General features: G+C 40.6%; 1 protein-coding gene across 4 annotated transcripts in view; it reads left to right on the forward strand.

Moving 5' to 3' along the window:
* The window catches only part of DIP2C (disco interacting protein 2 homolog C), a 689547-nt gene that overhangs the window by 336912 nt on the left and 327094 nt on the right, over positions 1-25541 (forward strand). For 3 of the 4 annotated variants that reach the window (XM_077491128.1, XM_077491125.1, XM_077491126.1), the window contains 3 exons: positions 5574-5699; positions 5803-6012; positions 11676-11813. In XM_077491128.1, coding sequence (XP_077347254.1) covers positions 5574-5699; positions 5803-6012; positions 11676-11813 — 474 coding nt within the window. The remainder of the gene's footprint in view (positions 1-5573; positions 5700-5802; positions 6013-11675; positions 11814-25541) is intronic. The other variant, XM_077491127.1, reaches the window with a different exon arrangement.

Here is a 25541-nt window from a genome sequence, read left to right on the forward strand (position 1 = left end):
CGGACTAAGTCTTTCAGAATTTCCGTAATATTGTCCATCCAAACTTGGTTTCAGCGGACAGTCCGCTTGTGAGTAGGCAAGTTGGACGGACTAAGTATGGCGCATGCTCAGAAAGGATTTACACGGCCGAAGGTTGCATTGCAGTGTATTGGACGTCGTATTTCTAGTCCCGTCGTACGTGCTGTACACGTCATCGCGCAAGCTTTCAGCGGACTGTCTGTTCATCGTGTGTGGTCAAGTCCGTTCATTCAAAAGTAGGACGGACTGTCTGTCGGATTGCCTGACGGACTTAGTTGGACGGACAGTCCGCCCGTGTGTACGCGGCCTTAGGGTGGGAAACTCTCTTCCACAAGCAATGTTGGCAGCAATAAGTGTTGATGATTTCCAAAAACTTTTAGATGAACATCTTATTAAGCACACTAAACAGAGATCTGGGAAATGGTAAAAACATAATTATATGCGCACTCACACAAACGCAAGCTCCCACTGCTCCAAGATGAGTCGGCACTGGACTGCATGGTCTGTATAGTCTTGGGTGAAAACCCAGTCACAACTGTAATGATCCAAGTAACAAAGATCTGGATAGCTGCACACCCAACTAAAGATCCTAAAACTGCTTTTATTGCAATACCTCGTATAAAAGCAACACAGCTGCACAGAAATGGGAGGGGAGAGGTTAACGCGTTTCACACTATAACAGTTCTTTCTCAAAGCACTGAGAAAGCACTGTTATAGTGTGAAATGCGTTAACCTCTCCCCTCCTATGTTTGTACATCTGTGTTGCTTTTATGTGTGGTATTAGAATAAAGGCATTTTTTTTTAATCTTCCGTTGGTTGTGCAGCCATCTAGATCTTTGATACTTGACACACCCAGATAGGTTGAACTGGTGTCTTTATTCAAACTTTACCAACTAGGCAATTATGAAATACATCTTTGCCACACAAATGCCGTTGCTCTACTTTTTGATTAGAGTGGGAAAGGATTAGAAGTAGGGTTGCACGGATACTAGTATCAGTGCCAATGCAGAGTATTTGCACAAGTATCGGTACTCGTGCAAAAGCACCGATACCTGATACCAATTCTTTCAGGCTTGGTTCTTTTAGCTGTCAGTGGGTCTCTCCAGTGTTAAAGAAGTCTGGTAATTGGAGCTGTCAAAAAAAGCAGCCGGCAATATTTATTAAAAACATTGCTCAGCCCTGGAAGACTAAAATAAAAAGAAACATTGTTGTGGATCTCCGCAGCTCCTCCAGAGTTACCATGGGCTTCTTGGCTGCTTCTCTGATTGATGCTCTCCTTGCCTGGCCTGTCAGTTTAGGCGGATGGCCTCTTTCCATTTTCAGATGATGGACTGAACAGTGCTCTGTGAGATGTTCAAAGCTCTGGATGTTTTTTTTATAACCTAACCCAGCTTTAAACTTCTCCACAACTTTACCCCTGACCTGTCTGTCGTGTTCCTTGGCCTTAAAGATGTTTGTTCACTAAGGGTCTCTAACAAACCCATGAAGGCTTCACAGAACAGCTGTATTTATACTGAGATTAAATTATCACAGGTGGACTCTATTTACTAATTAGATGACTTTTGAAGGCAATTTGTTTCACTAGATTTTAGTTTAGATTTTAATATCAGAGTTATGGGGGCTAAATACAAATGCATGCCAGACTTTTCAGATATTTATTTGTTAAAAATGTGAAAACCATTTATCATTTTCCTTCCACTTTGTGTTGGTCTATCACATAAAATCCCAATAAAATACATTAAGGTTTTTGTTTGTAACATGACAAAATGTACATTTCAAGGGATATGAATACTTTTTCAAGACACTAGATTAGTGAAAGGTTATTTCAAGTTGATTATTATGAACAATAAATAAATACATTGAATATGTATGGCTGGATTGGTTCTTGCCAAATGCAGATATGTTCCCAAAAACAGAATGTTTTTTGATGATTATATAAAAACTGAGGAAGCCCCGACATCAAATGTCACTTTTTTGCCTACATTTGCAAAATGTGCTCCTAACTGTGTATGATCATATCTATCGATTGGTAAGGCTATCTTGTAACAGTATTTGCCATTACTATATATGATAATCAGAGGGAAAATTCTGTATTCAGAACGCTCATAAGATTTTCATATAGTGTGTACACAAATTTCAAGAGACAATTCAGACCTTCTAAAAAAAGAAAATTACTGAAGGAGCAAACTGCATATTTTTTCTGGTTACTAAGCAGTACTGGTTTCCTACAATAAAACACCACATGAGAAATATTGCGCATGATTGGAAGCAAAATTTTAACCCAGAAGAACATGCAGTCATTCCAACCACAAAGTAAATATAAACATTAAAATAAAAATGTATAGAAATTATATATACAAATATATATATATATATATATATATATATATATATATATATATATATATATATATATATATATATATATATATATATATATATATATATATATATATATATATATATATATATATATAAAAACAATATGTATGACACAATGTCCTTTTATTAATTGTAATGAGAGTCGTGCAGCAACATGTTGGTCTTCTTGTTTCTGTTATCCTACAGAGCAGAAAATAGGTTCTTGGAATTGGCGCACCCAATATTTTTTATTTTTTCTACCTTCCTTGGTTGGTTTTGATGGTCTAGTTTGATCCGTAAGAGGTTTGCTGTACCTACTATGTATGTAAACCACTGATGTTGTTCTCAAACCATGTCTTGCCTGAGTTATTTTCAAGTTTGACCTACATTTGCAATAAAAGTTCTATGGGTGTACTCTTCTCTATTTGTATTTACAGTAAAGCCGGACATAGATGGTTTGAATCTTGACCAGTTCAGCAGGGACTGGCTGAGATTTGAACCATCTATGGACAGGAAGATTGTACCAAAGTCAATCCATTGATCGACTTTGGTAGAACCAGCATGTCAGATTTTTAATGCGATTATTGCCAGCGGCTATAACTGCAATAATGACTGTCGAGTTCTCTGGGTAGTGATGGCTCCCCATGCTCCCCCACCGAGAGAATACATTAGCTTTGCGGGAGGAATTCCCCCGTCCACCCATGGTTGTAGAAGAGAAAATCACACCATCTATGGCAGGCTTAAACCTTTAAAAGCATTTAAAAAAAACAAAAAAAACTGAAGGGTCCTAGTTTATAAAAGGTATATGTGTTGATCTGGACACAAATTATGCTAAAAATTATTTATTCACCAGAAACACTGACTGTTTGATTTGATTTTTGACGTGGTAATCATCTTTGTTTTTATAATATGGTTTAGTGAGAATATGTGAAGTGTTCTAAGTTTTATCTGACGTCAACATTTTGCTGTCTTTATGTTCAGTACTGTGCAGATGTTTTAGGCAGGTGTGTGAATAAACAATGTAAAGTAAGCCCGGTCATAGACAAGTCAAAAACCAAATGTTCCATCGATTGAAAAATGAAAATGGCGCATAAAATTGTGCCATCATTTGTTTTATTTTTCTAAACAAAATCTAGCATGTTGGATTGGGGTACTAATGATGCGGAAGAGGAATGACCAAGAAATTTAGTTTTTTTGAGTTTTCCACTCGTCTATGGCCAGTTTAAGAATGCTTTAAAAAATGTATCCCCTTTCACACAGGCTTTCTGATCAGGTCCGCCTATCCGTTTTTTAGGTGTACCTGATTGGACACTCCATTCAGTCCTGTGGAGCAGCGGATGTCAGCGGGGACATGTCCGCTGACGCCCGCTGATATCTGATCTGATCCTGTCTGCAAAATACAGACGGATGGAAACCCTATTTTTCATCCATCTGGTGGATCGGATCTGATAAAAACAGACCGTTTTCATCCGATCTCCCCATAGAGGAGAGCGGGGCTCTGAAAGGTCTGTTTCAGCCCACTGAGCAGATACTGACCTGTCATCCGTCTGCCGGGATCGATCCCCCGCTAAGCAAAGCTGAGTCTGTCAGGCGGATCACCTGTTTGAAAGAGCCCTAAATGTTTTACTTGTTTATTTTTATCAATTAAAAAATGAGCGAGCGAACAGAAGAAAAATCTAAATGAAATTAATATTTTGAATACCCTTTTGCTTCAAAACAGCATCATTTCTTTTAGGTACAGTCAGCAATATGTTTACATTTAAAATTCATTTTTTAATTCAAATTAGTTTTCTAATTTGAACAAAATTTTGTTTTGTTATTATTTATTTCGGATTTGTTTTAAAAGGGATTCCTATTATGATTCAGAAATTCGGATACATCAGAGTTTCTGGAAATCAAAAAATTTGTCAGAATTTAGATTTGGAAAGAAACAAACTGCACATGTCTAGTAAAAACTTGACAATGGTTCTAATTCTGCCCCAATCTATCCACAATGAAAAAAAAAAAAGAACATTTTGGTGAACGTACACTATATTACCAAAATTATTGGGATGCTTGCCTTTACATGCACATGAACTTTAATGCCATCCCAATCTTAGTCTGTAGGGTTCAATATTGAGTTGGCCCACCCTTTGCAGCTTTAACAGCTTCAACTCTTCTGGGAAGGCTGTCCACAAGGTTTACGAGTGTGTCTATGGGAATATTTGACCATTCTTCCAGAAGCACATTTTTGAGGTCAGACGAGAAGGCCTGGCTCGCAGTCTTCACTCCAATTCATCCCAAAGGTGTTCTTTCTGGTTGAGGTCAGGACTGAAAAGTTCTGACCTCAAGGCAGGCATCCCAATACTTTTGGTAATATAGTGTACACTTGAATATCTCTGTGGGGCTTTGGTGCAACAACATACATGAGTCAATGTCAGCATTAAAAGGTAAGTTATTTGAAAGATTGTAGGTTTTCGAGTATTATAATTGGGTGATGTTCTTTGTATTCACAGGTGGCACTTAGTGAATACAAGAGTCATTTGTATTCTTACTTGATTCTTGGCAAGCCTTATGTATATTTTTTCTAGATCTAGATTGTAATATAGTTTGAAACATTTCACTTGTGCAGAAGCTTCCTGTAATAAAGACCAATCGCTGCTGTTCTTTCCTTGTACAGGGTGACTGGTCTTGTACCTGCTCCCACCTGTAGTTTTCTAGGCTGCCTGTAGTAGGTGGACCTGCTGGGTCCCACCCACAGTTCTGTTCTTCTGCTCTCTGCACAGGCTATCTACAAAACAATAGTGGCTTATGAGGAATATAATTAAACATTTTCTTGCCTAGGGTTCACTTTTAAATACAATGATTGTGTGTGGAAAATAGTGACATATGATAACGTACAACTCCATTGGAGTTTAGACATTCTGTCATGGTTTTATTGCGATCTGGGTTTGATCTTCTTTTAAATTTTATTATTGGCTATGTCAGTTTGTTCTTCAATTTGCTATTATATCCTGGTGTATCTTGTATCGGTATGTAGAAATAAAAACCCAACAGAGGTTCTAACTTTTCCTTCTGTTGACCAAAACTAGGACTTTTTTTTTGTGCCAAAGTATCCCATCTTAATTTGAATACGCCATACAGTCTTAAGTGCTAACTAGTTTTAACTGTAATAATGTCAAAGCTTTATTATAATAATGATTCTACGGTTGCAGATGTTCACACAGAAGCAGTCCAGGCAGCCCTTGCTAAGCATAAAGAAAGGAAAATGGCTGTACCAATGCCATCAAAACGACGTTCATTGGTTGTACAAACCTCTATGGATGCGTACACACCTCCAGGTCAGTAGCAGGTTACATCACTGTGGTCTTTTTTTTAATCTCTTGTTCCCTGTATTGAGATTATTAGACCAATGTGTATTAACGTTAACTGTGTCTTGGATAGATACCTCTTCAGGGTCAGAGGATGAAGGCTCAGTACAAGGGGATTCCCAGGGAACTCCCACCTCAAGCCAAGGGAGTATAAATATGGAGCACTGGATCAGCCAAGCAATCCATGGATCAACCACATCAACCACTTCTTCCTCCTCCACACAGAGCGGGGGCAGCAGTGCTGCACACAGATTAGCAGATGTTATGGCCCAAACACACATAGGTGGGTACTCTTCATGTCACTCTTGAGCAAAATCCTTTAAATTAAATAAACTGCTTATTGTCATAAATATCAAAACTTTATTTGACTATGAAGGTCCCCCCAAAAGGGACTGTCAGTAAAAGTGATGTGACCAGGTTCGGGAGTAGGCCCTTTTTAGAAAGAAGTATGGAGTTCCTGCTATACAGGAAGAGTAAATGGTTGGGTATGCTTGCTCTAGAAAAATAGGCATTTTGGAGGAGATGTAACCATTAGGTAGGTAATTTATAGGTTAATTTTGATAAAGGGTAGTATGTTTTTTTTTAACCCTAGGACTATGTAAAGCAAAAGGAAATGTCCACTTAAGATGACTATATATCGTAGAAGCAGAATCTTTTTTTACCAAAAATTATAGGTGTTAATAGTTATCCCCATTGTACCTTGAAGCACCGCACATCAATCAGGACCCACAATAGTCTTTCCCTGACCTACAGAATAGTACAGTGTAGCACATACAATGGCATATTAATTTACTTTTTTTTTTTTTTGCACAAAGATTTTCTAACAGGATTTTAGCCTTCTCATTGGGTTTTGTTTCACTTTTTCCTGCATCAGAAGTAATTAAATGTTGAACCTGATGGTCTTTCTTTCTTTAAGTTTACTGAATTAATCATTACAATATTACCCTGCTTTACATTTTCTCCATATATTCCAGGGCAGAGTTTAGCAGATAGCACAGCATCAAATTCTAGGGCCATTCAACATATAATCCACAAAATGTCAATGTGCAGCATATCCAATTGTTGGCAAATCTGTTTGATTTGTTGGCAAATCAGTTTGATAGAACTTTTCCATCTAGATATGGAAAATGCAATTTTACATCAAGCTGTGTTTATAGTTTAGAAAATGGAGAGTGTATGCAATACTGGAATTAAAAATCACTCTAAATATAAAAAAAATACCAGTAAATAGATACATTTAAAACTGAAGCTTCAGTTTGGTCAAATACATTTTAGGTGCATCAAAACAAAAGGTGTGCCCAGTTGGTTTTCTTGAGAAAGCAGAGTAGACACACTTGTCCCCTCCCAACATACTACATTAAAGATCCCTTGTTCTCTTTGTGGAAGCAGTGGTCTCTATGCAGAGGTCCAGCGTACCTCCTGTTGAGTCAGAGCAGGAGTTCTACAATCAACACTAGCATGGGTGTATTTGATGTTAGAGCTATAGTTTTGGCTCAATTGGAGAGACAGGCTTCTGCAGAGAGGCAACACAGACAGCAAAGGTCCTTCTTTACATGCTGGCAGGGGACTGGCTTTTCTACAAAGACAAAACTGGTTTCTAAAGAAAATAATCTGTAAGACTACCATTAAATTAAAATTAAAATACAATTGGCTCACACTGGGGCTGACTGTATATTAGTCAGTAATAGAAGTACCAAATTGGACCACTGGACAGAAATCTTTTGCTAGTAGTTTAGAAAAAGCTAGGGAGCTGTGGATGGAGTATACCTCACTATGTTAATACATCGAGGGATAAAAACATGGGGCATTTCCAGCTAAAGTAATATTTATTTCTCATGTAAAAATGTCCCACGGCCATGATGAAGTCATTGTGGTTTGGGTAGGCTTGCACTCTATGGCTGCTGGTGTAGCACTCAAAATATTTCTTTCTTTTCTAATTTGTGAGCAGCTCTGAACATATGACTTGTACCATCACATGATATATGCATGTACAATCAGAAATGTGTATCCTTTGATAATTGCCTTGCCTGTGTATAAATGTTTTTTACTTTTATAGACAAATGTCTTTAATCCTTTTATAATTCAGAAGGGTCCCGTTTTGAACATAATGTATTGGCCCCCATTAATTTCGATTGTAAATTATGAATTGCCCTTGACCCAAGCTCAGGTGCACTGTATATTTAGCTGATCTAAACAACTGTGGTGCAGTAAAAGGTTTGATTCATTCTTCAGTAGGGGTGAAGACAGAATGTTATAGAATCTGTGATGAATCACTAAGATGCCAGCTGATTATCTGTCTAGATTAGATAACTCTGTCCATCTCTTCTACCTCTGGAGTGTTGGCATAACACAAAGAATGGAAAATTTGCAGCTGCTAAATGGCTGCATTCATCACATAGACTTCACCCTAACTGTTTTCTCAGATTGCCATCTTTCGGCGCACGTCTCTGTATCTCGTTCCCAAACGCAGAACATTTAGAGCTTTTTTTTTTTTTTTTTTAAAGATCTTGGCTTACGATTGCTTTTCTTTCCTAAAGGAAATAAAGGGACAGACGGACAGTACCACAGTATGTATAGCTGAGTCTTCTGATGTTTTTTGCATCTTGAGTTGCTCACCAAGTGCTACCTTTCCAAGCTTCTTCCTTGCCATCCTGATATGCCATTCCTCTATTCTCCCAGTTTTCTTTTCTACAACTTAAAACAATGCAAATACTCCTGACATACTTTTAAGGGTCATTTATGAAGATACAATTGTGGCATTTGGTGGCTCTTTTATGATATAGTGCAGCTATTTCATTAAAAAAATGCCTCAAATTTGGAAGGATTGGAAGGAATTAAGGTGTTTTGCAGCAAAAATGGGAGCCTTGCAATAATTGTAGAAGATTGCCTGTTATGGGGTTGGAAATTGAGCTATTGGTTATCAGTATAGATTATGAGTACAGTGGAACCTTGGATTACAAGCATAATCCATTCCAGGAGAATGCTTGTAATCCAAAGCACTCGCATATCAAAGTGAGTTCCACCAAGTCAATTGAAACTAAGATAATTCATTTCGCATTAACTTATATTGCTTGCAATACCGCATGGGGCCAGAGGTGGGGGACGCCGTAGAGCCTCAGAAATACTGGGGACAGCTCGGCTGAACTTGGAAATGCTTGGGAACGGAGTATTTCCAAGAATTTCTGAATGGCTCTGAACCATTTGAGTGTCACTGGTGCCCCCGCACACCTGGGGCCCAATGTGGTACTGCACACCCCATTAGCTTGAATTCTGCTAGTTTTGAGAGACAACACTCGCAAACCGAGTCAGAATAAAAAAAAAAAAAAAAAAAAAAAAAAAGTTAATGCATTCTATGCATTAAGGTGAAAAAACATCTCACACCCCTCGAAAGTCCCGCGCTCGCTCCCGACTTCCTCTTCACCACTCAGCCTGGCTGCTGATTGGCTGGAGTTGATGGATTGAAGGCAGCGCAGCCATTGGCTCGTGCTGCTGTCAATCACATCCAATGACGCGGCGCACCGGGGGCGGGGCCGTGTGATACAGCGAGTGGCTATAGCCGCCGGCTGTATCACGGGAGCGCGCCCGCAGGTGCTTCTCACCATGCGAGGGAGCTCGCGTGAGCGTGAGAAGCACCTGTGGGAAGAAGCCGAGACAGCCGTCGAGGGACCCCAGAAGACCAGGTTCGGGGCCACTCTGTGCAAAACGAGCTGCACAGTGGAGGTAAGTATAACATGTTTGTTATTTTAAGAGAAAAAAAAAATACCTTTACAATCCCTTTAATTGAGAGCACAAGCAAATGTGACGACATTCCCAGCATGCCTTAATGGAGAAGTCCAGCCTGAGCTTGTTTGGCTTGGCTTCTCCTCTGGGTCACAGGAGCGCAATTTGTTTTGCACTGAAGTCCTCTCTCTGCTGACGTCACAGGAATCAATCCACGCACAGCGTCATCACAACAGTTAAATCTGGATCCACCCGGTGCCTTGACTGATGCCTGTCTCAGCCTCTCAGTGAGCCACTTAGAGCCTGAGACGGCCGCTCCCCGCCCTGTGACAGCTCATCGCTTCAATGAGCGTGGAGCAGCAGAGCAGGAGAGCTACTGATTGACAGCCAGGGATCTGTAGGAACCGAGCCATCGTGATGTTCAATCACTTGGTTCTAAGTACAGAGGCACCGGGGGACAGATGCAGCATCGGACCAAAGCTGCATCCACCTAGGTAAGTATGAATGTGCAAAAAAAGCCACATACTCCTCTTTTAAATATGCATTTTTTTTAAACCGCTAAATCAACAGGTTTAGTTCCACTTTAAGTAAATGTGATGGCATGCCTTGAATGTAACTGTTTTAGGGAAACCATTAATTTAATGGGTTTAGTTTTGGCTTTAATTTTTTAATTGTGATTTTAGCTATGCTTTAAAAACATATAGTTAAAGTGATTGTAAACCTCAAACATGAAATAAGAACAAAGCATACCCTTCTATAGTGTTTATTTGTCTCAAATAAAAGCGCTAAGGGGTTTATTTACTAAAGGCAAATCCACTTTGTACTACAAGTGCACTTGGAAGTGCAGACGCTGTAGATCGCTACAGATCTGCGTGGAAGCTCTGCTGATTCTACCATCCAATCATGTGCAAGCAAAAATGCTATTTTTTTTTTTTACTCGCATGTCCCCCTCAGATCTACAGTGACTGCACTTCCAAGTGCAGTTTCAGTGCAAAGTGGATTTTCCTTTACTTAATAACCCCCTAAGTGTAATTTCTGTCTGCTGCCTCGTTCCTCTGCTATCAGCACGAATCACCTCTGACACGTTTTCCTGACACCAAGAGAATAATGGTGATGGATAGGGAGCTCCAGCAGATTGACAGCCTCAGCTCTGTTCCTGTGTTCTGTGTCAAGGGGGCGGTGGTCTCTTTCCTCCAATCCACTCTCAGAGCTCTCCTCACTGAGTTTAGCAGAGTGTAACTTCAGCTCTCCTTCCCCTCTTTTTCTGAACTTTCAGACAAGCTTATAAATTCTGGCCTTTAAACTGATGTATAGAAGATGACAGACACAGCATGTATAGGAGGATTTGTTTAATTTCTGTGTATCACCAGTCACTTCACTGGGTATACAGTATATAAGGGTTTACAACCACTTAAACAGCAACAGACATTCTGGTCAGGAATCTATCTAGCTCACAATCGATTAAAAAGAAGCAGCCTGTGAATCTAATCAAAGATTACTAGTGCGTTTTTATTTGCATTTAAATTAAAGGGCATCTACAACCAAAACCTTTTTTCTTAGATGGAATGACAAGGGATTAGAGGTTTTTATTGCGGTCTGTGTTCCCACTTCACCCTTTCCATTTCTTGTGGTGACCACTGTCATTGGAACTGAACTTTTGAAGGAAAATGTAACATTTTGAGTTGTCACCAGAGCAAGAATATAACTTCTCCCAATGGGGACACTTCACCACCAACTGTCTAAAAATGTATTTATTTCTCTTTCAGTCCCCATGACAGTGATCACAAGAGGATAGAGATCGTTAAAATCTGTCTCTGTTTCCCATTTCTTATTCTACCAAAGAAAATGTTTGCCTTTAGAAGTTCTTCACTTGTGTGCAGTTTGTAAATGACCCTTAATGTAAATTAATAGTGTGTAAGTAAAGATGCAACTAGAGCGCAGCCAATGGGTTTGAAACATTCAAGGGAGTTATTTCTAGTGTTTGCTGTGGTTCACTAGCTCCTATTTACACAGCCCATTGGCCTTGCTGTACCCATTGGAATAAAAGGATTACCATGCTTTCATATTGGACAGTAACCTTCTTGTACATTATCTTTAGAGCACTGACCTACTCATTGGGTTCTGACACTGGAACTCCATGATTATAACCTTATGTTGCAATATAATTCCTTCGACCGAGCTGCAAGGCGATCCTCATATCTTGGTGTGTTTTACCTTCACTGACAGTTGTGCATTCCATCAAGGATCACTATCAAAATGAGTCATGTGACACAAGTGGGCGTGGCTTTTTCTTAACTACAAATGGACAGAATCAGGCGAGTGCAAAAGGTGCTTCTTGCCTTTGGCAAAAAACACCTAAAAACGGTGAGTACATCAACCAACTATCCTACAATCCATCCCTCCCCTTCACCCCACATTGGCCTCTTACACGTCAGAAATTTTTTATCCAGTTCTTCCCAAGTCCATTTTTGGCTTCTCCAAATATGCTGCAACACTTCCATGTGTAATAGAATTGCGCTCTGAATTCCAAATCCTTTTAGATCTTTACAGGATCCTGGAATTCTATATCATCATTGAAATGATATGATTCAAAGCGTCATATACATATGTACCTATCTTAATAACTAATGATCTCTAAAAGGACAGTTTACATTAATGTTTGTGCATGGGTTTCTTGTTGGTCACTTTAAAAAAAAAAAAATATCATGAAGACTTTTATTATCCACATTGCATTTTGTATTATATTTTGTTATATTTTGTATGATATTTCCAATCATATGATACGTATCTTTTTATACTTACTTTGCCTGCATATGGATGTTTTTACTTTCTAAACAATATTTTGAATCCTTTCATTTCAGAAGGTTTCATTTCGAGCAACATATTCTTTCTCCCATTTATTCTGGTAGCAAATCAAGATTTATGAAGCTGCCTCTTATGATGCCTTTATTGCATTTATTTTATATATTTTTTTAATGTATTTATTTTTTTGCCATTAGTCATTTGTGTCATGCCGTGGGCTTGAAAAGTAGCAGAGCTGGCTGGGGTATTCCACATCTTTTCCCTCTTCCAAGCCAGTGATGATAATATATTGTCTGTACCAGCTGTAGTTCTCTGTACGACAGTTGCCTTCGGCAGTAATATTTATTTTAAGCTAAACTCTGGGCAAGCAGCTAAATTCACAGATAAAATACATACAAGGGAGCTGTTTTACCTCTCAGAAGATGTATATTTGTCCATCCAATTCTGAAGTTTACACAGCTCTGCTACACAGCACAGCCTTGTCTGGCAGGGCAACAGAACAGTTTTTTTCTCTCATCCTTCCCGCAGTCTATGGCTGGACAGTGAAAGGAAAGCAGAATACTGATAAGCTCATCTTTCTGTCACTCTACTGCTGCATGATTACAAATGGACAATGCTGCCTAGAGTTGCATAAAGGAAAGGATTTCCATCTGGCTTGTCTAGAACTGTTATGCCGCGTACACACAACCAGACTTTTTGACAGCAACGGTCCGACGGAGCGAATCCGTCGGACAATTTGATCTTGTGTGGGCTCCATCGGATCTTTGCTTGCCAAAAATCTGGCGGACTTTAGAAATAGAACATGTTTTACATTTTTCCACCGGAACGAGAAATCCATTCGTGTGTAAGCTAGTCCGACGGACAAAAACCGACGCTAGGGCAGCCATTGGCTACTGGCTATGAACTTCCTTATTCTAGTCCAGTCGTATGTCATCACGTTCGAATCCATCGGACTTTGGTGTGATTGTGTGTGGCCAAGTCCGTTCATTCGGAAAGTCCGTCGGAACTCCACTGAAAAACAGTCGCAAAGACCGTTGGACCTAGTCCCTCGAAAAGTCCAGTCGTGTGTACGTGGCATTAGTGTCTTGCAAAGCTGAGATTTCTAGTTTTATGGAGAGGGAGAAGTAGAACATCCCCAGTCAGGTGTGGCACAGTCAGGTTTTTCTCTATCCTGCGTAAAACCAAATGTTTATATGAAAAAGAATTTTGGGGTAAAAATATTTTTTTAAGGTGACCAACAAGGAATATATATGTTTATATGCATGCCGTTTGTCACATGACATTTCATAACCTGGTGCAAAGAGCAATATTGTGCTCTTTGCTTTTGCCAACCAATCAGAAATATACTTACAGTAGACTCAATTTGGGTTTAGTATTGAAACACTGATTTCTTCTGCGTACTATTTTACACCTCTTTTATAAAATGCTATAGATACTGTCTTAGAGCTTCCTCTGCTTTGCCATTGGAAAGAAACTAATAGCGTTAACCATAGCATAGACAAACGTGTTTTATTTTTTATTTTTTACTTTATTGGGGCATCTCTTGGTAGCTTCTAAAAACTCTCTAATTTTATATGAAAATAGATTAAATCCCCTCGCCTTATACTGAGCCTGTGGTCATCTGGTGGATTTTTGTGCGTTCTGCAAGTGTCCAGTGAAGCATGAGAACGGAGCCAAGCTAATGTTTATCGAAAACTGTGCATGTTGCTTTCTGTGATGACACTGAAATGGCCATTTATGTATTTGCTCTTGTGAACCTGTGTGATAAATAATAATGGGTAGATTACAATGAGAGTGTCGTTCAGTGTGCCTTGGAGCCATATAAATGCAATGTCATTTAAAGTTTTTAGAACCAAAGTAGACCTTGACAGAAGTATAATTAGCCTGGAATGTTAATGTAGCGACATTGTTATTGCTGGGTAGGTAAATAAATATGAAAGTACTGTTAAACCCTATAGTTTAAAGAGGTACTAAAGGCTTTTTTTCTAAAAGGGGTTTATACTTACCTGCTCTGTGCAATGATATTGCACAGAGCGGTCCCCTTACCTCCTTTTCCTTTTCCACACACACCATGGCTTAGCCACACCCCCACTCCCTCCTCACTATTTGACTGACAGTAGCTGGAGCCAATAGCCTAATTTTTTACCTTAAAGCAGGGATTGCATTAAAGCGGAGCTCCACCCAAAAGGGGAAGCTCCACTTGTTTGCCTCCTCCTGCCCTCTGCTGCCACATTTGTCACCTTTCGGGGAGGGTACCTGGTTTTGACAGGTACCCTCCCCCAATTCCATCTGCTCTTGCCGTGGCAAAGTTAGCTGGAAGTCTGGCCTCCCCCTCCTCCTTCCCCAGCCACCAGGCTATTCACAATATTAATAGTCAGCATCTAAAATACTTGTAGCTGCTGAAATTTTATTTTTTCTGAAGGAGCCTGTAGTTACGCTTTTAGACCCCTTTCACACTGGAGCGTTTTTCAGGCGCTACAGCGCTAAAAATATTGCCTGCATAGCTCCTTAAAAATGCGGCTCCATTCACTCCAGTGTGAAAGCCCAAGGGCTTTCACACTGAAGCGGTGCGCTGGCAGGGCGTCAGAAAAAGTCCTGCCAGCAGCTTCTTTGGAGTGGTGAAGGAGCGGTGAACTCACCGCTCCTCCACCGTTGCTCCCCATTGAAATCAATGGGGCAGCTCTGCGATACTGCCAGCAAAATGCTGCTCCAGCAGCGTTTTGCGGGCGGATTTAACCCCTTTTCGGCCACTAACAGGGGGTTAAAACCGCCCCGCTAGCGGGCGAATAGCGCCGCTAAAACTACGGTAAAGCGCCGCTTTACCGCTGATGGCTGGGGGGGCTCGGTATGAAAGGGGTGTCAAGGTACAATTTTTTTTTACTTTAGAACCACTTTAACAAACTGAGCACAATAAAATAATCATTTTCCAGTGAACTATTTGTTAAAATTCTTACCCCAGGACTTGCAGTTTAAACATTCAATGCTGGTTGAATGTCTATAAAATGGGAAAACACTGCACTTACTGTAACACTAGATGGCGATAAGTATCATAGGACATTTAACTCCATCTAGTGGTCAATTTTTTATTTTAAATCAATGAACCACATTCAGCCAGCTCAGAAAATAACCATTTGTGCCCCGTGTGCAGAGAATGAATGTACATGCACTTTTTTTTTATATAAATACACCCCTTAGAGTTAGTGTTAGGGGTTAATTTGAGGTTAGGAGTCGGTAAGTGACTTTTACATTTTCTGATGTGATAAATATATAGAGGGTATTGCTACACAAATAGAGCACTGCTTCAGGTCTGTCCACATACCAGCCCTACTACATGTTCTTACAATGAGGTGCTTGCCCAGCTTGTCACTGAAGTAACTAGATAAGGAAAAGTGGATGGCTGCACACTTGCACTTCCAAATCTTTATTGTAACTAATTTTGTTTTCGGTGCGCAGAAGGGAAAAATATCACAGCACCAACATCTCAGAGAGATCTGTTGACGTGTTTCACTCTGGATAGTGCTATCCAGTGTGAAAAGCGTCATCAGATCGATCTGTGATTTTAGTGCTGTGATGTTTATTTACCTTTTGAGGTGCTACAATAAAGATTTTCTTTGTGCCAAAAATTAGTATGGAGAAATTTCTTGCCACAAAACTGCAACACCGAAAACAAAATGACCAAATTTCCAAAATACCATGCTGGTACTCCATAGGTGGACAGGGAATCATGGGCCCACTAGAAGAAGTGAGGCTTGGCGGCCCACTAGAAGAAGTGAGGCTTGGCGGCCCACTAGAAGAAGTGAGGCTTGGCGGCCCACTAGAAGAAGTGAGGCTTGGCGGCCCACTAGAAGAAGTGAGGCTTGGGGGCCCACTAGAAGAAGTGAGGCTTGGGGGCCCCATCAAATTTATTAACCCGATGCAACTATAATTTTCATCCAGCAACATTACCTTGATTCCTGACACCACAACGTCATAGAATAGAACTATACTTTGCATTGTACAGTATTTAAAACACAATCCCGTCCTCTTTTGACAAAAATTGCATTTTTGTTTTAGTCATATTTTAGTCATCTGAATTGTTTTAGTTTTAATTGTACTTTAGTCAACTAAAATCAAATGGGTTTAAGTAAATTGTAATGCATTAGTTAAGCATTTTTCAAGAATTGCCAAACTCATTATATACTCCTGGAGTAAAAATCGAATACATCTTTAGAAATAAAACTAAGCTTCATAAACAAACAAAAATATTGCTTTTTGACAAACGGACCTGCAATTTTAAAGCAGAGTTCCACCCAAAAGGGAAGGCTCTGCTTATTTACCTCCTTGTCCCCCTCCACTACTACATTTGACATTTTTGTGGTGCCTGCTTCCACTTTACGACTGACTTCTGGCATGTGCAGTACGGAACCGGCTGTAAAGCCACAAGACTTCACTGGTAGTGAAGGGTTTAACACTAGGGGGCGATCAATTGGTTAACTGTGTTCCCTGGGAGGGGATTCTAACTGAAGGGGGGGGGGGGGGACTGACTAAAGGAAATGACAGATCGTGGTTCCTAGCTAATAGGAACACACGACCTGTCACTCCTCACAGAACAGGGATTTGTGTGTTTACACACACACTTCCGTGTCCTGTCCCTCATGCTCTCGATTGCTCATGGCCAGCAGTCATCGCAACAGTGGGCCATGAGCATCGGCACCCCTGCAGTGCAGAGGGCTTGTGGCTGCTCTGCCGATCCCGCAAGCTGACATTTAGCTAAGACAGTTTCCGGGATCGTTCCGACCTGCCGCAGTAAAATTATGGCAGATGGTAGGCAAGCGGTTAATTTGTTTTTCTTTCAGCAGCATAGTAGATGCCCCTTACTTATTCCTTTGTGGTAGTGCAGTGTTAATTTTGACATAAAAGTTTGATTTCGTTTTAGTCTGTCTTTTGACTAAAATGCCATTTTAGTTGGACTAATTTTGGTCATCTGTATTGCTTTAGTCATATTTCACTCAACTAAAAAAAGTGTTAATTTCGTCTATGAAATTAACATTGCTACCCTTTCAACCTTTTCAACTTTTCAATCATAATTAACAAATTTACTTTGTTAGTACTGAAAGGCATACACATTAAGCAAAACAGTTCTTGGGTTTCTTTACAAGAAGAAAAGAAAATTGCATCTCATTCACACCAAAATGGTGCAGGACCCTTTTTTTGGTCCGCACTGGAATCAGATCGCATGGGTTTTCACACCTATGTGATCCGATTCCTGCACCATTTGACAGTCCCCATTGCTATCTGGAAACTTTACATTGACACCCCCAGCGCTTCGCAGATCTGAGTGTAAACCAGTGTGAGATTCAGCTGCGATGCAGGAAATGGAAATGATTTGCAGGGTTTTCCGCATCGCACCAGTGTGAACCGGGACTGAAAGGTAACCTATTAGTTGCATCTGTTGGTAGCTGAATAGGGCGTTTATATACAGTGCATCTGGAAAGGATCCACGACACTTTACTTTTTCCAAATTTTGTTATGTTATAGCCGTATTCCAAAATAGATTCAATTCATAATTTCCCTCAAAATTCTACAATTATTAACCTATAATGACAATGTGAAAAAAGTTTGTTTGAGATCTTTGCATATTTATAAAAAATTATTGAAAAAAAAATAACATGTACATAAGTATTCACAGCCTCTGCTCAATACTTTGTTGAAAGACCTTTGGCACCAATTACAGCCTCAAGTCTTTTTGAGTATGATACTACAAGCTTGGCTATTTTTGGGCAGTTTCTTGCATTCTTCTTTGCAGGACCTCTCAAGCTCCATCAGGTGTGATGGGGAGCATTGGTGCACAGCCATTTTTAGATCTCTCCAGAGATGTTCAGTTGGGTTCAAGCCTGGGCTTTGGCTGGGCCACTCAAGGATATTTGCAGAGTGGTCCCATAGCCACTCCTTGGTTATCTTGGCTGTGTGCTTAGGGTCGTTATCCTGTTGGGAGATTAACCTTCACCCCAGTCTGAGGTCCAGAGCACTCTGGAGCAGGTTTTTATCAAGGATGTCTGCCGCATTCATCTTTCCCTGATCTTGACTCTCATTTCCTGCCACTGAAAAACATTCCCACAGCATGATACTGCCACCACCATGCTTCACGGTAGGGATGGTATTGGCCAGGTAATGAGCAGTGCCTGGTTTCCTCCAGACATGATGCTTGCCATTCAGGTGAAAGATTTCAATCTTTGTTTCATCAGACCTGAGAATTTTGTTTCTCACGGTCTGAAAGTACTTCAGGTGCCTTTTGGAAAACTCCAGGCAGGCTTTCATGTGCCTTTTACTGAGGAGTGGCTCCGTCTGGTCACTCTGCCATACAGGTCTGATTGGTGGAGTGCTGCAGAGATGGTTGTTATTTTGAACGGTTCTCCTCTTCCCACACAGAAATGCTTGAGCTTTGTCAGAGTGACCATCGGGTTCCAGGAACATCCGCTTGCTCAGCGGGGATCGCTGAGCCAGCGGATGACAGGGCGGTCCCTGCACAGTATTCAGGGACCGCCCTCTCAGATCTCCGCTCTCCCCTATGGGGGCATCGGATGAACACGGACCGTCTGTCCATGTTCATCCGATCCACTTTGCAGACGGATAGAAAAATAGGATTTTCCTCCGTCTGCAGAATTGGACCATAGCGGAGATGGATGATATCGGGTGTCAGCGGATGTTCATCCGCTGACACCTGCTGTCCCATGTACAGTGGTGTGAAAAAGTGTTTGCCCCCTTCCTCATTTCCTGTTCCTTTGCATGTTTGTCACACTTAAGTGTTTCGGAACATCAAACCAATTTAAACAATAGTCAAGGACAACACAAGTAAACACAAAATGCAATTTGTAAATGAAGGTGTTTATTATTAAAGGTGAAAAAAAATCCAAACCATCATGGCCCTGTGTGAAAAAGTGATTGCCCCCTAAACCTAATAACTGGTTGGGCCACCCTTAGCAGCAACAACTGCAACCAAGCGTTTGCGATAACGTGCAATGAGGCTTTTACAGCGTCCTGGAGGAATTTTGGCCCACTCATCTTTGCAGAATTGTCCTAATTCAGTTACATTAGAGGGTTTTCGAGCATGAACGGCCTTTTTAAGGTCATACCACAACATCTCAATAGGATTCAGGTCAGGACTTTGGCTAGGCCACTCCAAAGTCTTCATTTTGTTTTTCTTCAGCCATTCGGTGGTGGACTTGCTGGTGTGTTTAGGATCATTGTCCTGCTGCAGAACCCAAGTTCGTTTCAGCTTGAGTACACGAACAGATGGTCGGACATTCTCCTTCAGGATCTCTTGGTAGACAGCAGAATTCATAGTTCCTTTTATCACGGCAAGTCTTCCAGGTCCTGAAGCGGCAAAACAGCCCCAGACCATCACACTACCACCACCATATTTTACTGTTGGTATAATGTTCTTTTTATGAAATGCAGTGTTCCTTCTACGCCAGATATACTTGGACACACACCTTCCAAAGAGTTCCACTTTTGTCTCATCGGTCCACAGAATGTTGTCCCAAAAGTCTTGGGGATCATCAAGATGTGTTGTGGAGAAATTGAGACGAGCTTTGATGTTCTTTTTGCTCAGCAGTGGTTTTCTCCTTGGAACTCTGCCATGCAGGCCATTTTTGCCCAGTCTTTTCCTGATGGTGGAGGCATGAACGCTGACCTTAACTGAGGCAAGTGAGGCCTGCAGTTCCTTGGACGTTGTTGTGGGGTCTTTTGTGACCTCTTGGATGAGTCGTCGCTGCGCTCTTGGGGTAATTTTGGGCGGCCTGCCACTCCTGGGAAGGTTCACCACTGTTCCATGTCTTCGCCATTTGTGGATAATGGCTCTCACTGTGGTTCGCTGGATTCCCAAAGCTTTGGAAATGGCTTTATAACCCTTTCCAGACTGATAGATCTCAATTACTTTCTTTCTCAATTGTTCCTGAATTTCTTTGGGTCTCGGCATGATGTGTAGCTTTTAAGGATCTTCTGGTGGACCTTACTGTGTCAAGCAGCTCCTATTTAAGTGATGCCTTGATTGTGAACAGGTGTGGCAATAATCAGGCCTGGGTGTGGCTAGAGAAATTGAACTCAGGTGTGGACAACCACAGTTATAGTATGTTTTAACAAGGGGGGCAATCACTTTTTCACACAGGGCCATGATGGTTTGGATTTTCTTTCACCTTTAATAATAAACACCTTCATTTACAAATTGCATTTTGTGTTTACTTGTGTTGTCCTTGACTATTGTTTAAATTGGTTTGATGTTCCGAAACACTTAAGTGTGACAAACATGCAAGGGAACAGGAAATGAGGAAGGGGGCAAACACTTTTTCACACCACTGTATGTCCGTACTTCATCAGAAAACGGATGGATGAAATAAGGACATACTTTCCGCACTTATGAAAGGGGCCTTAGGCTGTGAATACATGTACATGTGATTTTTTTATTTTTATTTTTATTTTTATTTTTTCGTTTTAATAAATTTGCAAAGTTTTCAAACAAAGTTCTTTCCCATTGTCATTATGGGGTATTGTTTGTTGAGTTTTGAGGAAAATAATTAATTTAATCCAATTTGGAATAGGGCTGTAACATAAGAATATGTGGGAAAAGTGAAGCGCTGTGATTACTAATAACTTAAATGTAAAGGCATATCAGAAGATGTGGAAAATGAATCTGCAGATGTAGAAAGAATATCTGAAGAGGCATCAAGATCACCTAAACTTACAGAATGCAAATACAAATCTTACCATCAATTAACAGCGTCCGTATATGTGGGAAAACACGTCTTGGGAAGAATTTACAAACTATGCAAGCATAAGAGAACAGGACATTGCAGATATTGCAGAAGCTGTGCCTAAAGAAGGTATGGGTGGTCAGATAACAGTTTGTAAAGTTGTTTGAGGCCTATCTGAACATGAAATAGGTTTGTTACATTTCAGTAAGATCACACAATTGTGTTTTTCTGTGTCATCACCTGTACTTCCCTCTAATGTCCTTGTAGTTCCACATCAACCAGAGCAGGGATATGCATTAGCGGACCTCAGCTGTTGCAAAACTACAAGTCCCATGATGCCTCTGGGTGTCATGCTTGTGGCTGTCAGAGTCTTTCTATGCCTTATGGGACTTGTAGTTCTGCAACAGCTGTAGGTCCACTAATTGCATATCCCTGAGCTAGAGGATGTCTTGCGGATCTAGTATAGAATATAGTTTTGTAACTGTGGATGGCAAAGTCTGGCTAACAAATTGCTAAAATTACTGCTTTGTAACTAAACAAATTGTTAAACTAAACCACAAGTGGATGAATTACACAGTGAAGACACATGTATTATTGTTTGCAGTTTTAAAGTCAAATCCCTACATGTCAGCATCATCAGATATAAAGCGGGACATGATTGATTTTTTCTTCCGCGTGAAGGATCTCATGATCAGTAGAATATTTGCTACTAAACACAGGGGAATGTAAGTAAGGGATAATGCTCTGTTAGAGCTTTTTGTCCACCAACAGGAAGGGGTTCCCAGTTATGCCGCGTACACACGACCGGACTTTCCGGCAGAAAAGGTCCGACTGTCTTCCCGACGGAGTTCCGACTGAACGGACTAGCCTACACACGAACGGACCAAAGTTTGTTTGTTTTGAATGTGATGATGTACGACGGGACTAGAAAAAGGAAGTGCAATAGCCAGTAGCCAAAAGCTGCCCTTGCTTTGTATTTGGTGCGTCAGACGAGCATACAGACAAACGGTTTCCCAATAGAAATTGATTCCGTTGGAAAGATTTAAAGCATGTTCTATTTCTAGGTCCATCAGAATTTTTTAAAGAAAAACGATCGGATTATCCCACACACGATCGGAATATCAGACGGAATGATTCCGTCTGACCTTTTCTGATGGAAAGTCCGGTCTTGTGTACGCGGCATTACAGTGTTTTGATAACATGAAATCCTATATTATACAGGTGGAGGTTTGAATAAAGTAGTACAACCCCCATTTTTTTTAAATGATGTACAATCCCCCTCCTCTTTTTTGCATGTTGCTGTTGTTAGTCTTTTACTTTTCTGAGATTCTACTATATCTACTCTGTTTTCCAGGTGCATGTAGTAGCACTGCTGTATGTTTTGTACCCATCTATATTCTTTGTTTTTTTCCTGTTGACTGTATTGTATTTAGAATTAAAAGAAACCCCAGCATAGTCTAGCAGTATTTGTTGTCACAGTCAGACTTTAATGGAGTATTTAGAGATTTGTGCATGATGGTAGGTTAACACGATTCGGGTCAGTGCTTCCAAATTGCTTCTAGCTGAAAGTTTTCGGATAAATGCCTGCTCTGTGTTTGGGAGGCTTGATTTTGCCTGCATGGAGTATATAGTATATACAGGGTAGAGAAGTGCTGCTGCAGAGTCGTATCACAATTCTGATATGACTCTGGAAGAACTGTATTATCTTCTCAGTCTGATGCATCTTGCCATTCTTAGTGCTTTATTTGTAAATGAAAAGTATATTCTATTTTCTGTAGGAAAGATGCTCAGCTTTGCTTTCATGCCAGGGGGTATAAGTACAGTGGTAACTCGACTGTGTGTGAGTTGCATTTACTTTTCTTTTACGTGTATATAACATGAATATAAAGCAAATGTGATGCCCATAATCATTTTTATAAGTATGTTGGCTTTCACTTTGTGGGAACTTATACAACAGTTGTATTACATAGAGGGAAGGGATGGGGGCTGGCACACAACAATCGGGTAATTGCTGGTGGTCCAGATTGTGCCAGTATAGGAAGGTGTCAGGGAAGTTGCTGGTTGACTCTTACACTGATTGAATGTAAGGAATTTCGAATTTTTGGCACTTATCTCAGACTAGACCTCAAGAAAATGAGGGGGCAAAGGTCTTTGCAATGGGTTGTGTTGAGCTTGTTGGCTTAGTGATGCATTCGGGGACCAGCCTTTTAAGGGAAACCAAGAAAGAAACATTTTACCATAATTAGACTTTAAGATTAACCGTTTCAGGCCCAGAAAATTTTACCCCCTTCCTGACCAGAGCACTTTTTGCGATTTGGCACTGCGTCGCTTTAGCTGACAATTGCGCGGTTGTGCGATGTTGCACCCAAATAAAATTGACGTACTTTCTTCCCCACAAGTAGAGCTTTCTTTTGGTGGTATTTGATCACCTCTGAGACACTATAAGCAAAAAAAAAAGGCAAGAATTTTCGAAAAAACTAATTTTTTTTACATTTTGCTATAATAAATATACCCCAAAAGCATAAAAAAATAAATTTTCCTCAGTTTGGGCCGATATGTATTCTTCTACATATTTTTGGGGAAAAAAAATCAATAAGCGTGTATTGATTGGTTTGCGCAAAAGTTATAGCGTCTACAAAATAGGGGATAGTTTTATGGCATTTTTATTATTCTTTTTTTTCTTTTTTACTTGTATTGGCGGCGATCTGCATTTTTTTATAGGGACTGCGACATTATGGCGGACACATCAGACAATTTTGACACATTTTTGGGACCATTGGCATTAATACAACGATCAATGCTATAGAAAAAGCATTGATTACTGTAAAAATGTTACTGGCAGTGAAGGGGTTAACACTAGGGGGCAATCAAGGGGATGTGTTCCCTAGTTTGTGTTCTAACTGAAGGGGGGATGGGACTGTGCAGGGGAGATGACAGATCGTTTTTCATATTCTGTATGAACAGCGATCTACAGGAAAAGTAAAACTGTGAGCACAAAGATACATATACCCCTATCTATGTGGCAGATAATGTCCGAAGCAAGCACAGTCGCAGTTCATTAGTCCATAAATGGGGGCATAAAACAAAGTAAAAAGGGGATGGTGGTAGGCGGCAGCTGTCCTAAGAGAGAAGCCAGCTCTGTATAAGGAAGACAAGGGAACAAGGGAAGTGCAATAAATTTAGTTTGGTTTAATGACACAACAGGTAATGCACTTAAAGGAAGGAGATTAAAAACAGGCTCATCTTTTACTTTCAAAATTTTTTATTTGTTTCAAATGAAAAATATAATCCATACAATAGAGCACGACAACCTGTCGTCTCACAAATATATGAAGAACATGGAAAACAAGTAAGAAAGTACAGGCTAACAGCATAAGCCGGAGAATATACATTGCGAATTGTAAGGCATTAGTAATATTAACAACAAATGAGATGAAAGTGAGTGGAGTTCTTATTGTCTGGAACGGAATGACAAGACAATTGAGGGAAACCTAGGAAATATGGACCAGATGCCACCCAGTACCCCCGACACCCCAATTGGGAACACGCTGTGTCGAGGGCAATAGGCGCCCACAAAATATGAACAAAAGAGGGGAGAAATGAAAGGGATTTGTCAATCCAATAGCAAAAAACTCCTGTTTTACCAGACGATCAGCCTCTAGGCCTAACTGAGGGTCCTCTGTTGGGAGAAGCAAATCAGAGCACATTGCATCAGATTCTTTATGTCAACCAATAAACAGTGCCTAGGCAACATTTATACAAACTTTTATACCTTTCCGGACTAGCTTAAGTCTATAGTATGGAAACCAAGAGAACATATGTGAACAAGAGTAAAGAAAAGGGAAAGGTAAAGACAAAGAAAGAGGGGGGAGATAGAGGGGGGAAGGGGTGAAGAGAGCGTCACTACTTGCATCAAGATCATTAAGAGCAGTTCATACATATGGGAAGTTGGTCAGGCCCATTATTCGGGCCCAGGGTTCCCAGGTGGCTACAAACCTATCAGATGTGTCCTCCAACATACTAGCAATCCTCTCCTGAGACATGATCCAGGAGATCTTATTCTTGACTAGTGTGAGAGAGACCCCTGTTTTCTTCCAATTCTTGGCTATGGAGATTTTGGCTCCCAGCAGCACAAATTGGGTCAACCTGCAGGCGGGTTTAGAGATGTGGGGAATTGGATCATTAAGGAGAGCCACCGTGGGAACTCTGGGGACTTTGGCACCAATCAATCTTTCAATCAGGTTAAATACTTTCTTCCAGAAGGGGCGGATTCTTGGGCATTCCCACCAAATGTGTGACATCGTCCCCGTGAGCATGCAGCCCCGGAAGCAGAGCGGACTGGCTGTTGGGAACATGTGAGCAACTCTGGCTGGCGTATAGTACCATCTGGTTAGTACTTTTGTCCCTGCTTCCATAAGGTTTGTATTGAGCAGACCCCGAAAGGATCTAGCCCCTATTGAGTGCCATTTATCCAAGGACCATTGGAATGAGAAATCAGTTTCCCAGGCAACCATATAGGGCACCTTTGTTTTGGGGGTGGTGAGAGACGTGTAGACTAAGG

Source organism: Lithobates pipiens, unplaced genomic scaffold, assembly GCF_037356315.1.
Source record: "Lithobates pipiens isolate NorthernLeopardFrog02 unplaced genomic scaffold, aLitPip1_a1.2 Scaffold_19, whole genome shotgun sequence".
Classification (NCBI taxonomy): Eukaryota; Metazoa; Chordata; class Amphibia; order Anura; family Ranidae; genus Lithobates; species Lithobates pipiens.